General features: G+C 57.8%; 1 protein-coding gene across 6 annotated transcripts; it reads right to left on the bottom strand.

Moving 5' to 3' along the window:
- Window positions 1-266: 266 nt before the first annotated feature.
- On the bottom strand, window positions 267-13,104 carry TUFT1 (tuftelin 1). 6 transcript variants are annotated; one of them, XM_015280026.3, is made up of 13 exons: window positions 12,997-13,104; window positions 9,737-9,811; window positions 8,705-8,809; window positions 8,372-8,458; window positions 7,069-7,149; window positions 6,465-6,536; window positions 5,500-5,613; window positions 4,419-4,547; window positions 3,539-3,633; window positions 2,918-3,023; window positions 2,492-2,575; window positions 1,795-1,895; window positions 267-1,372 (listed from the first exon to the last, which is right to left on the bottom strand). In XM_015280026.3, exons 1-13 carry the CDS (start codon window positions 13,093-13,095, stop codon window positions 1,318-1,320), a joined length of 1,203 nt encoding a protein of 400 aa, XP_015135512.3. In that variant the 5' UTR covers window positions 13,096-13,104; the 3' UTR covers window positions 267-1,317. The 6 variants fall into 6 exon arrangements, with proteins under 6 accessions (XP_015135512.3, XP_015135513.1, XP_015135514.3 ...); XM_015280027.4 differs by lacking the exon at window positions 12,997-13,104 and adding an exon at window positions 10,266-10,364; XM_015280028.3 differs by lacking the exon at window positions 7,069-7,149.
- Between the last annotated feature and the right edge of the window lie 747 nt (window positions 13,105-13,851).

Below are 13,851 nucleotides of genomic sequence, written 5' to 3'. Positions count from 1 at the left end.
GTCTCTTCCAACACAAACGGTTCTGTGATCCTCCGACCTTAATGAGCAACCACAGCACCACGGCACGGCTGGGTTGGAAGGGCCCTTAACCACCATCCTCGGCACCACAAAACCACCGACGAGGTTGGGCTGAAGGGGGTGGGACCACACGGCCTCTGAGGTCCCTTCCACCCCAAACTGCGCCGTGACCCCATGAAAACCACAGACTCGTGCCAGACCCCGCTATGTTTGCGCCATTAACGCCCCCTACGAACAGAGCACAGGCGGACAGCTTAACAAGGTGTATTTTGTATTAACAGATGCGAGGTGCACACACAGCACTCTGCCTCACCGCCCAGCACAGCGGCTCCTCTGGGCTGACCCGGCGCGACGCAGCCGCGGCAGTGGCCGGAGGAAGCAGGTTGGCATTTTCCAGTTCAAACATGGCACAGGCAGTCCTCAAACGCTCCCCTGGAGCTGGACAGCAGCAGTCATGCCTGTCGCCACATCCTTGGAAGACACCAATAATTTATTGAAATAAATACAGGTACAAACCAAACCGCCTCTGGGTTTAAACGCGAGAGGAACACCGGGCACGATTTCTGTACGCTCATGAGGGGGACTGGAGGAGGTTTGTGTCGATCCACTGATGGCGTTGCTGTGCCGATTGCGCTGATCTGCAGACTGTGTCCATCCGCCCACCGTGTCAACCGTGTTGGTCCAGCACTGCGTCTCTGTGACTGTGCTGACTGTGCTGCTCCACCACCTGTATCGATTGTGTCGATCCACCGATTTTGGCCGCGGGAGCCCTCGCCAGGTTCGGAGCAGCAGATGTGCTGGAGATCAGAGGTGGAGGCTCCCAACTCACTGGGCTTCATTGCAGGAAGGAGCCCAGTTTCAGGAGGATTTCCTGGTTTGTAAGTGAATTTTTATTATTTTTTAATAATTTAAACCCCGAGTCCACGTTGGCAAGCTACAGTCTGAAGAAGCGGCTCCACTCTGATGAGACCCTTCAGAAGCTGCTCACACAGCAGCCCCGGCAAACCCAGGGCTGAGCAGGGAAGTGAGCCCAGCCCTGCATCCCAGGAGCACCTCGTCCTCAATGTCCCCACCAGCTCCAGGCTGGCATCCGTGGGACCCCGAGGGACAGCAGCGTGGGCACCTCGCAGCCCTCCTTCCTCTGCCAGCACTGCCCTGGCCGCGTCTGTCCTCCGGGGCGCAGCCCTCCGCCAGCAGCTCCAGGGCAGACGGAGCACAGAGGCCAGAGAACAGTCAAGCAGGGAAGTCTGGTCAAGGAGAACAAGGGGAGAGTCTTCATCTTGCTCCAACCCTCGAAACTCATGTTTCCACCACTCGAATGAGAGGCAGTGGTTTGGGGCCCATCAGTCTTTTGCTGCAAGAGAGAAAGGATTTGTTCAGCTGGGTGGAATTGGGAGAAAGGTTGTGAGTGCTCCATCCCTGGAGGGTCCCTGGAGGATGTTCAGCAGGTTGGATGGGATCCTGGGCAGCCTGATCTGGTGGATGGCAACCCTTATTGTGGCAGAGGGTTGGAATGAGATCACCCTTGATGTCCCTTCCATCCCAACCCATCCTATGATTCTACAAAAGCTGTGGGATTGGTGATCCCAGCACTGATCTGTGAACGTTTCCCATAAACCACCCATATGGGGAACCTCTGTTCTGCTGCACTGCCCTAAAGAGGAGCAGAAACAACACAGCACTTTCACTAACACAGAGGGAACAGCCCCATGCCCAGCACCACCTCCCAGAGCCCCAAAATGAGATGTGGAGCTGCGGGCTGAGCCCCAGACCTACCTGCTGACGTACTCCGACTTGGAACGCGCTCTGGAGCTGTGGCCGCCCCGGCTGACCTGCTTCTCAATCAGGTGCTCAATGCGGTCGTGCATCTCCAGGTTCTGCAAGAGGTGGGAACCACAGTGAGCAAAGGGCGGCTGGCACTGATCTATGCTGGGAAATGTGGGACTGCTCCAGCATCATGGGGCAGCTTAAGGAGAAGGAAATCCAGCTCTATACGGGAACTGCTGCCCAGAGGAGCCAGGGAGGACCTGGAATGTGGGATTCCTCAGTCGTTCTCTGCCTTTTTGCTCAAACACTGTCCCCACAAAGTTAGCAAAACAAATCACCACAGAGGGAAGAAAATGCTTGGACTGCTGATGCAGGCTCAGTGTTTCTCCAAAAAAGGAGAGAAGTTTGACACTTGCTACGATCCCAGAGGCTGGAATGCAGTTCTAATTTCTGACATGCATGCAGCTCTGCGAGCAAGCTGGGCTCTGCTGCCAGAGATGAAATTATTTCAGACCCCACTGGAGCTCACAGCATCCCTGGCTTTGCTGGGAGCTGCCACACCACAGCCCTTGGTGACACCCAGGTGACACCACAAAGTGACACCACCAGGGGACAGCTGTGCTGCTGCTGCCCTGCTCAGAGCTCACTGCACCCAGCAGTGCCCCGATCCCAAAGCAGACCCCAAAACAACCCTGCTGGGATGCACCTCGGCCTCCAGGTAGGCGACTTTCTCCTTCAGCTCCTGGATCACAGCATCTTTGGCCTGAATCACCGTTTTGGAGTTCTGGAGCTGTAAGAGAACATTCATGGCGATTTAAAAAAGAAAACCCTTTTCATGTGCGTATGGAGGAAGGAGGGCAGCTCAGCCAGCCTCACACCAGCATTAACTCCACAATCTGCATAGAAAACAATTAGAAAAGCCTCAAATTAAGTCTGTGAATTCAGCCCTGGGTGAAGGAGCCTCTGTTTGCACCGTTTGAGCCTCCACTCTTCCAGAGCCCTCTTATTACCTTCCCCGGGCGCCACTGCCACCGCTGTGCTGGGTTTGTCACTGCTCCGGGGCGGTCACACAGGGCTCTGGGCCATCCCTTTGCTCAGCCCCGCACAGCCACGCTGAGCCCATCCCGCTCACCTGCTCGATCATTTGGCGGACCTTGCGCTGCTGACTCTTCAGCATGTCGTCCAGGTGGTGGATCTTCTCCCGCAGCATGGCCACCTCCTTCTCCAGCTTGGCCGACCTGGGAAAACACAATGGGAGAACCCAGCAGCCGTCACACCCCTTCCCAGGAGGGCACAACCCCACTTTGCCCGACTTCCATCCCCCCCACAGCCACGCAGGTCTGAAATACTTCAACCCGACAAGGTGAGCAGAGACAGAGACAAACCCAATCCAAACAGGAGCCACAAAGCCTCCCGACGGCAGACTGCGGGGACACAGGAACATCAGGAAGAGTCAGCCCACAAACAAGGCCTTCCAGTAACAGCTCACTGCCAATTAACCCCCGCGGCAAACGGATACCGCCTGGGCGAAGCCAGCCCAGCACCCAGGGCAGGATGGCAGCCGCTAGAGGTCCCCGGCAGCGCCTGGCTGCACTGCGGGAGGTATTTGGGGATGAGTCAGCTCATGAGGTGCTGTTTTGCAAGCCAGAGACGAGCACGCCCTGCGCAGGAATGTGCAGTCATGCCCCGGCGCGCTGACACCCCGACCCGGCGGCGTGGGCTTGCTGCGGCGTTGGCAGAGGCTGAGCCTCACCGGTCCTGTTCGGCGAGCTTGTCACCTTCCACACTTCTCAGCCGTGCCAGCTCTGCTTCGCTGTCTTTCATCTTCAGCAGCAAAGTCCTGTGCTCCTGCAGCGGGGCGAGGGGCTGAGTTACGCGCGGGGGAAACAAGTCGCAACAAATGCTGCCTGCCTCCTGAGCTGAGCAGATGCAGCGCAGGCTGCCGCGGTGCCCGCGGGTTGTTTGCACCAGCCCTGTGCTTACACACGGGACAGACGGACAGACAGACAGACAGACAGAGGCACCGCGGAATGACTGACAGCAGACATCCCACTCCTTCACCGTGGGATGCAGGGAGGCACAAAGCAGCTCAGTGCCTAAACAGAGCTTATAAACAGGAGGGAGAGCAGCTTTGTACACAGGCAGATGGTGATAGGACAGGGGGTGGTTTTTAGGGACCCTTCCAACCCGATTCTGTGATCCCATGGTTCTATGGTCTATAGGATCCCTTCCAACCCATACATTCTACAATTCTACGCTCTTCTGCCCCACTCTTGGGCCCACAAACGCAATCCCACATTGCTTCATGCTGTACTGCACTGTTAGATTTATAAGTTTAGTGCTACTATGAGCAGCCCACAGCTGGATAATTAACAACCCAGGCTGCAGGCTGTGTTAATGCCCCCAAGAAGAACCAGGCAGCTGTCTAGACTGTGTGCTCATCTCTAGGATACCCAGCAGGAAGGCTTTGCACAGACCAACCAGATCTTCTAGACCCGGGGAATGCAAGCCTAAAGCAGGACCAGTCGGATGGAGCTGTTCCCAGCAGTCAGCTCATGAGGGCTTTTGGGATAAACCCAGCAGGGAAGCCAAGCTGTGCACAGGGACAGAACACAGGATCACAGTGCTGGTACCTTCTCCATCCCTGCCAGCAGCCTCTGCAGTTCATCCACCTGCAGCTCCTTCTCCACCACGCTCCTCTCTGCTCTCCGCAGGGCACAGCTTGTCTGCTCTGCCTCCTCCCGGTACCGCGACACCGTCCTCTGCAAAGGGACAAAGAGACAGAGAGTCCTCAGCACCCACCCAGCACAGGCCCTGAGCCCTGTTGTGCTTTGGGGTCTCGGCAGGAGGGTTTTGCTGAAGGCAAGCAGCCTGGCATGCTTCTGAGAAAGGTTCTTTGCCAAGCTCCTCAGCTTCAAAGCACTTCAAAGGAGTGAGCGCCGAAATGCTTTTGCAAGAAACACACCTCCAACATAAGGAACATGTTTGTTCTGAGCCGCGTGTGGTGCAGGGCCATCCACGGGCTCCTCCTGCTCCAAACCTACCCTGAGAGCCAGCACCAATGCTTGGAGTGGGGGAGGGACAAGCATGGCCCGTGCGTCCCCACAGCGCAGGAACTGGGCTCCAACAAGGCAAGTGGAGAACACTTGAAGATCCCCCATGCTTCTGTCCAGGCTGAGAGCCCACGGCCAGCATCACATCCAACCAAAAATGCCAAAAAGATCCCCATGTGCCACCATGGACATGTGGCTTCCTGCACAGAAGGACCAGGACATGTGTCACCACTGATGTCCTCGCACTGGAGGATGTGGTCACTGCTCCAGGCCATGTCCCCAGTGCCGTTCCTAACCAACTTCATGGCAGGCCCTGAGTTCCTGGGACCAGTTTGGACTGTGGGACAGGATGGGAGCTGAGACGTCAAGGAACACAACCTCAGGGGACCACACAGAATGGCAGCTGTATCAGCACAACTCGGCAGAGGGAAGCTGTCATGTGGAGGTGACAGTGGCCATTTGGTGACAGTGGCACAGCCTGTGTCCTGACCCGTCCCAAGGAAGGGGACAGAGGCTGCACTGAACTCTGGAGGGCAGGAGCCAGGGCACAGCACTGCATGGATGGGATGATGGCTGATGGGAGAGCTGCCTGTGGCTTCCAAAATGAAAACAAACCAACTCAGAATCCCCTTCTGAATGGGGAAGTGCCCAATGCACTCACCTCGAGGTCCTTCTTCTCCAACTGATGGCATTTCTCAGCCTCCTGCAGCCTCGTGAACAGCCTCCTCGCTGTCTGCCGCATCTTCTCTACATCATCTCCTGAACAATCCTCATCCTGCAGAGACATTAGCAGGGGAGGCTCAGCACCAAGGAGGTGCCCAAGGAGACCCCTCAGCTCCCACCCTCCCCTCCCACACCCAGCCCCAGCCTCCAGCCCTTGAGGCAACGTGCCCTGCCCCTGAGAGAGTCAGGTGGAGTGGAACCTGATGGGGATCACCAAGGGCAGTGTAGGATTCTGTATCTGGGGAGGAAAATCATAGCATCAGTGCAGGTTGGGGGCTGCTGGAAAGAGGCTCTGTGGAGAAGGACCTGGGGGTCCTGGTTGACCAACAATTGACCAACGGTTGACCAATGGTTGGCCAACTGTTGACCATGAGCTAGAAGCGTGCCCTGGTGTCCAAGAAGACCAATGGAGAGTTAACCCCAGTTGACCCCAGGTCACAGCAGTGTGTTCTCATGGCTAAGTGTCCTGGTTGACCAACAGTTGTCCAACAGTTGACCACAAGCCAGCAGTGTGCCCCGGTAGCCAAGAAAGTCAATGGTTCCCTGGGGTGCATTGTACAGAGCGGGACCAGCATAGCATGGTGGTACTCCTCTCTTCTGCTCTGCCCTGGGGAGGGCATAGCTGGAACACCGAGCCCAGTGCAGGGCTCCTCAGTTCCAGGCAGACAGGGAACTGCTGGGGAGAGCCCCATGGAGGCTGCAGGGATGGTGGAAGCAACTCCTTCCAATCCCAATGGTTCTATCACTTTTATTGATCTGGGCTGTACTCAGTCCTGTCACTGATAAAACTGTACTGCAAGAGCTTGCTACAGACAAAGCAGAAGGGCCTGACCCTTTCGTGAGGACAAAAAACTAAAGCCAGTGTTCCTACACACAAAGCTGATGTCCCTCTGTTCCACCTACCTGCTCCTCCCAAGGCTCAGCGCGGAGCCTCTCGGGGTGCAGCCAGCTCCCGTTCTGCTCCTCCAGCACCACCTGTGTGGGACAAGCAGCACCAGCCCTATCATACCAGCGTCACAGCCACGCACACCCAACACAGCCCCGCAGCAATCCCGGCCCCATTTCTGGCAGAGGAGCATGCAGAGCGCGCATGATGCTGATGCGTCCCACATCCTGACTCCTTACCCACTTGTGCAGGTTTCCCATGTTACCTGTAGATGTCTTCTCAGACATAGGGTCTGATTTTGGGGTGGTCCTTCGTGGAGCCATGAGCTGGACTCGATGATCCTTATGAGTCCTGTCCAACTTGGGATTTCTATGAGTTGGACTCAGTGATCCTTACAGCTCCCTTTCAACTTTGGATTTCTAACAGTTGGACTCGGTGGTCCTTATGGGTCCTGTCCAACTTGGGATACTCTATGATTGTATGAGCATTGCCAAGTGAGTGCCACAAGCACCATAACCTGTAAGGCCCCTCTTATTACTTTCTGGACCCAAAGATGACATCTTTTTTTGTTTTGTTTCACAAAGCGCGTGTCAATCAACGCCCAAGACGCGCTCCCATTACCTGTGTGTGCTCTTTATCTCCTTGTCTGCTCTCAAGTTTACTACTTAAGTCTTCCCGCAGCTTCTTCAAAAAACTTCTAGCCTGGCAAAGGCAAGTCAATTTAGCTCAACCCACACCACAGAGTTCTTCAACCCCAAAGAAACCAAACGAGGGTGCAGGGGCCGCGAGGACGCCCAGCACCGACCCGAGATCCATTGCGTTCCTACACTGCATGCTATGGGAGCTCTGCTGCGAGGGCACCGTCCTCGCCCAGCAGCTTTCTCACACTCATGGGCAGAAGAAACCCAAAAGAGAGAAACAATGGGGAGGATTTTTCCTGCGTTACTCATCGATCACACCTTTGAAGTGCTGGGAAGACCCTTGTTCCTCCCTGCAGGACTCCGACATGCACAGTCTTGACGTGCAGCTCCCCAAATTAGTCAGAGAAAGTGAGCAGGGCAGTGCTGTGCAGGCTTTTCCCCAGCCCTTCACAAAGAAAAGCATTCCGATGGCACGGCAGTGTGGCTTCAGCCCTGCCCCCATAAAGCACTGTTCAGTTTTGGGGCTGGAGGTGCTGAGTTCCATGCCCCAGTCACACACCACTCACTTATAGGTCTGGAGCCCCTCTTGGTTTAGGGGCTGGGGGGAAAGCATTTTGCTGGGGATGGTGCAATGGGGCAGAAGGCAGCCCGTCCCCTCCACTCCATCCCCCAGCACTGCAGCCACCACCACGGCTCACAGCTTGAGTGAATTCTTGTCTCTTCATGCACAGGATTACAGCTGTCCTGGGGCCAGCGAAGAAATTCAGTACAGAAATTCATGTGAGAGCAAACCCAAATTTAACCCTCACCTTTTTTTCCTTTCTTCAATTTTTTTTCCCATTTTTTTCCCCCAATTTTTGGCTAAGTCACACAGCCCAGAACCACCACGCAACCACGTGCATGTCTTGCAAGCTCTCCGCCTTCCCAGCAGCCGTGTCCCAGCAGGAGCAGAGGAAGGGTTAATGGGCCCAGAGCTCATCAACCAGTTTACTTTGGGAGATGAGACATTCCAAAGAAACTGCCTTTTAACAAGAGGCACCGCCGCACCCAGGCACGCAGGGGACAGCCTTGGGGGAAAGTCATCGCGCAATTCTCTTCAAATTCAGTCCATATAGCAGAGCAATTAGTCAGGCTGAATTAATTTATGGCGCTTGATTAGACGACTGCCCTGTACAGGCAAGTCAACAAACTGGAGAGTTAAGCCAGTTTGCCAGCGCGGCACAGCACAGCTCCGCACAGCATGGTGTGGCAATGCAACCTGAGCCCCCGGGGGTCTTGGATACCTCCTGGATGTGCCGAACTTCACTCTTCAGCTGGCTGACGTGCTCCTCGTGGTTCGCACTGCCCTCAGCCCTCGCCTTCAGATAGACCTGAAAGAAAGAAACGTCAGCACCGACCCCGTAGCACCGACCCCAACCGCTCTGATGCACTCTGCATGTTCCCCTTTCACTATTCTCTTTCCCCACTTTGTTGGAAGCCAACAACTGCCCTTTCTCTTCCAATGCTCTTTCCCCACCATGTTTGGAAAACAATGGGTGCCCCTCAGCCTCCAGTACTACCTTTTAGTCCCCTAATTTTCTTACTGCTGAGCACAGCCCCAGGAGCCGGGAACCCACCTTGATGATCTCCTCGTCGCCGTCGTTGGACTTGATGCGCTCGGATGCCAGTGCGTGGCCATTGCTCGATCTGTTGGCCACCATGGCGAAGGCTTTTCCCACTGGCTGTGAGACACAAAGAGCAGAGCTCTGGGACCAGCCCGGCTGGAACAGCTCGCCCAGCGCTAGGCAAATCAGCACCGTGAGCTGCAGCAAAGCAGCGCGGCACCGCACACGGCCAAGGAGCTGGCACCAAAGTGCTGAATGCATCGGGAGCTGCGCTTCCAGCTCACAGAGCTTCCATGGGATGGGATGGAATGATCTATAGGATGGAACACCTCCCCTATAGGACAGGCTGAGAGCTGGGGCTGTGCAGCCCAGAGTGGGGAAGGTTCTGGGAGAGCTGAGAGCAGTGTTCAGGATCTAAAGGGCTGTAAGAGAGATGGGGATGGACTCTTCAGCAGTGTGTATGTGTGATAGGACGAGGGGAAGAGGTTTCCAACTAAAAGAGGGAGATTTAGGCAGGGTAGAAGGAAGAAGGTTTTTATGAGAAGGGCTGTGAGGCACTGGCACAGGTTCTGCAGGGATATGTGGGCAGTGGTGTCCCATCCTTGGAGACACCCAAGGTCAGGCTAATGGGCTGAGTGCTGACAGAGCTGTGCGTGTCCCCATTCATCACAGGGGGTTGGACCAGATGGCCTTTAAAGGTCTCTTCCAACTCAAACGATTCTGTGATCCTCTGACCTTAATGAGCAGCCAGAGCAGCACAGTATGGTTGGGTTGGAAGGAGCCCTACAGATCACCTTCAGAACCATATGACCCAATAAATGGTTTGGGTTGAGGGGACCTTATCCCTGCTCATCGCAGAGGGGTGGGACCAGAAGGCTTTAAGGGCCCCTTGCAATCCAAACCACAGATCGGTGATCTGCTAAGGACCACCCCTCTCCCCACAGCTGCTCACAAGCCCCGTTCTCAGCCCCGCTCGCACCCCCCGCACCGGGACGCACACAAACCCCAACCCATCGTGGCGTCCCTGTGCTGATGGCAGCGCACCTTCTGCTTCGCCTGCTCGCGCCGCTCGCCCGGGAGCTCATTCGGCAGCGTCAGCCTCAGCACCTTCACGCTCTCCTGAAACAAGAGGGTGGGATTTAGGTCGCAGCCACCCAGCGCAGCTGGGAAGTTGCAGCCCTCAGAACAACACCCGACTCCAACTGAACGAGTTATAGCGCAGCAATGACATCCACCCGGCCCATTGGAGCTTGGAGGAGCCAAGGAGGAGGAAGTGCAAAGGAGGAACCACCGGACTCATAACACAGCCACCACGCCAGGGACCCTTCCAGAGAGGAGCAAAGCAACTCAGGTTCTCCTCCTCCCCTGCCCTCTCCACACAGCCAGAGCCAGATCAGCCCCTCAGAGCTGAGGGGGGGACGGTGGCCGTCGGCAGCACTGCTGCCCAAACCCTTCCCAGCCTTCCAGCGCGGCGCTCTGGTGACGTTCGGCAAAGAGGACACAGAACAGCGCAAAGTGGCGCACGACACCCAAACTGCTCCATTTTGGCCCCCAAAACCCATCCCACACTGACCTCACCAACTCCAGGGCCACTCATGCTCCCGGCGACCCCGCAGCCGACCACGGTGCTCTGGGGCCGCTCAGCACCCCACACCCAGCCCCATCGGTGCCCGCCCCACACCACGCCTGGCCACGTCACCCTCGGAGCAGCGCCAAAGGATTGTGCCGCTCCGCTTCCAAGCGCTCTGCACCGCCCAAGTCTCGACAAGCCGTGGGTTTGTTTCCAAAATATTGGCTGTACGCTGCTCTCGCTTTGCCTGGGCTCCTGGGAGAGGAGGTTCCTCCCGCGGGGACCCCATCGTTCCACCCCGCACAAAGCACTGACCGCTTAACCCAACAACCCCTTCTCCAGGGAAGGTTTTCCTATGGAAGAAACAAGAAGGTCGAAGTGGTTGTTAAAGCGGCCAGGCTCGACGCGCAGCACACACAGCACCCACAGCACTCATTTTGGCAGTGAGGTCAGAGCAGCGCCCGCGGTTTTATAGGGCAGGGAAGCGGCTCACGGCAGCACCTACATGCAAAGCATCCCCGCGTCTCTCCATGGACATAGGAAGCAAACAGGAAACACAGAGCCATGGGATGGCAGCATGGTTGGGTTGGAAGGGACCCCATAGCTCACAGAATCATGAAGTTATAGAATGGTCAGATCAGAAGGGACCGTAAAGACTGTAGAACAATGGGGTCACAGAGCACTTGGTTGGAAGTGACCCCAAGATCCTGGAATCACGGAACTATCTGAGCGAAGGGATCCCAGCAGCCGCCCCACGTGGCCCCACTGGCAGCGTTGTTTACAACCGGAGGATCCCACGCTGTCCCTGGCCCCATAAGCCCACGCGAGGGTGGGGCGCTGCCAACGCTCCGAGGGAATCCCGCTCCCGGGGCAGATGCGCCGCGATAAGCAAGGAGCGCAACGCCGATTTCCATCACCGCCTTCGGAGCGACGCAGCAGTCAGCATGAGGGTGCTTTTGTCACCATAGAACCCAATTCTGGATAAACCCAGCACCAGGGTGGCGCAGACGGGGCACAGCGAGGAGCCACGGGCAGGCCCTGCAGTCCCAGTGCCACAGATGGAGTATTGGATGGGAGTTGTCGGGCTGCTCCGGGAGGAACCTCCTCTGTGGTGCCGCGAGCGCTCCAGCGCAGCCAATCTCTGCCTGCACTGCTCCTTCCCTACAGCACCACAGTGCACAGCACCGCAGTGGCTTTTGGGGACGCCCCAGATGGGCTGTGAGGCACAAACTCCTCCGTAAGGGGACGTTGGGTGGTCATGGCGCACACTGGAGGTGCTGCTGAGCCCAGCACACCACCGTCCGGTCCCTGAGCTCCGCCATGCTCCCACACCGGGGTTCTGGGGCTCTGTGCTCACCCTGTCCCCACAGCACCCTGGTTTGTGATCAATCCCTGTGACAGTGGGGGCTGCCATCACTGTGGGTTGGGCTCCAGTAGGAAGCGCAGCGCCGCAGGGACGCCCCATGCCGGCCCCAACCCTCCAGCACAGAACCCCAGAGGGGAGGCAGATTTGGGTATTTCCCACAGGAGGAAGAGTGGTAATGGGGCACCTCGTGCTCAGCTCATGCTTGGACAGAACCCAAACCCCACACGGCGCCCGCTCCCCCCTTCGCACCACGGTCGCCTGATGCTGGCGGCACAGATCCCGGCACACCACAATGAGACCAACTCTCCGGAAGACCATTTTCAACCTTTTGGCACTTTTCTCACCCCCAAACTCAACACAACCCCATGGGGCTGATGAACACCGCGTGTTCCATCCAACGCTCTGCAGGAACAGGCCGGACCTGACCTGGGGGCCATCACTGGCAGTAATTAGCAACGAGTTCCAGAGATGCCCGACGTGACACAGGTGCTTATCACCCTAATAAGCCATTAACCAAAAGAGCCCAACGCCGCTGCCGCTCCTTATAAGGCCGGGAGGAGGCTGCGGGAATTGGGGCTGAGTCACCCGGTGGGGCCGGGCACGGGGACGCCGCGGTGCCCCAAAAACTGACAGAAAGCTGTGGGGTGAGCGGCGCCCATCGGCCCCACATCGGAGCTTCACCCCACGCTGGGATGGAGCCGCGGTGTTGGGTCACTGCCAACCCCACCCGGAGCCCTTCCGCAACTGCCTGCAATGGGGAAAAGTGAGCGATAGGGGAGGGAAAACACGGGGTGGTTCTGTAAGCAGTGAGTAATCCCAAAACATGAGCCGGGAACGGGGCCTCTCGACGGGAACACACGGCCATGAGCTTAAAAAATTCAGCACCAATGACCGACAGGGAGGGCTGGGGGCCCCCAGGACCCCACAGATCCAATGGGGTTCCAACGGCATTGCGCAGCTCAGGAGCTGCTCCTCTATCCCCATTCACATCCGCCCCCTGGCACCGGCGCTTCAGATGTAGGAACACAGGGATACAGGGATGGGAGTACGGGGAAGGGGACCACAGAAGTAAGAATAAAGGAAAGGGGTTACAGGGAAGGGGCACGAAACAGCACCCAGCCCACCCAAGTCAGGTTCCAATGCCCCACAGCCATGGGGCCAAATCTGGACATTCCAAAGACTCATCCACCCTGAAACCTCATCCCAAAACTCTATCCCATCCCATCTTCCCATCCCACTGCTCTATCCCACCCCACTGCCCTACCCCATCCCACGACCCCCTGACCCCACCACCACCCCCCAGCGCTATGGGGAGCCCCAGAGCCGAGGGGAGGGCTGAGGGGCTGCCCCGGAAAGGTCCCCGCTCACCGGGTTCTCTCCGTGGGGCCGCACATCCAGCACTGCGCACCACCCCCGCACCCCATTCATGGCCCCGTTCATGGCCCCGACTGCGGCCCCGCACCGCATACCGCCCCTATATACGGCCACACCCCCTCCTGACCACGCCCTCCCGCGCAGAGGCCACGCCCACACCCACCCACGCCCCTTCCTCCAAGCACACCGTATCCGCAGCGAGGCCACGCCCCCTCACCCTGACCACGCCCATCATTTGCCTCGCCCCTTTCCAATCCCCGCCCCAGCGATGCCCTATCCGCGCCCAAACCACGCCCACCCGTCCCGACCACGCCCCCTCCTGCCACACCCCCTCCACGTTGGCCACACCCACGGGGCCATTGAGCCGCTTTGGGGGGTGCTGAGGTACAAAGTGGTGCCAAACTGGTGCCAAACTGGTGCCAAAGCCCTTCCAGTGCCACATCCAACTGCCGGGCTGTGCCAAGTTGTGCCAAGGTGGTGCCAAAGCAGAGCCAAGCTGCAGCGCCCCGAGCCAAGCTGTGCCAGGGCAGGTTGTGCACCACTGATCCCCACCGATGTCCCCGGTGGTGCCGGGCACCCATTGCCACATGGCAGTGCCATGGGCTCAGTGGGCCCCAGCCAGCAGTGGGGCCACGGTGTGGGTGCAGCCCGGAGCCACCCACCGTGCCGAGAACAACGCCAGGAGCCAAACGACTCCACTGCGCCGTGCAGCCCAGCGCTGCCAGGAGGAGCTGGACTGGTTGCACTGCAGTGGGTGCTGGGTTGGGTGCAGGGTCTGACCTGTGGCACGGGGACGGGATGGAGTCCCCCCCGCCCCACTGCCACCGCACTGAGTGCAGGTGGGGAAAC

The sequence above is a fragment of the Gallus gallus genome, chromosome 25 (genome assembly GCF_016699485.2).
Source record: "Gallus gallus isolate bGalGal1 chromosome 25, bGalGal1.mat.broiler.GRCg7b, whole genome shotgun sequence".
NCBI lineage: Eukaryota > Metazoa > Chordata > Aves > Galliformes > Phasianidae > Gallus > Gallus gallus.
This window is presented reverse-complemented; position numbering and strand designations above follow the sequence as displayed.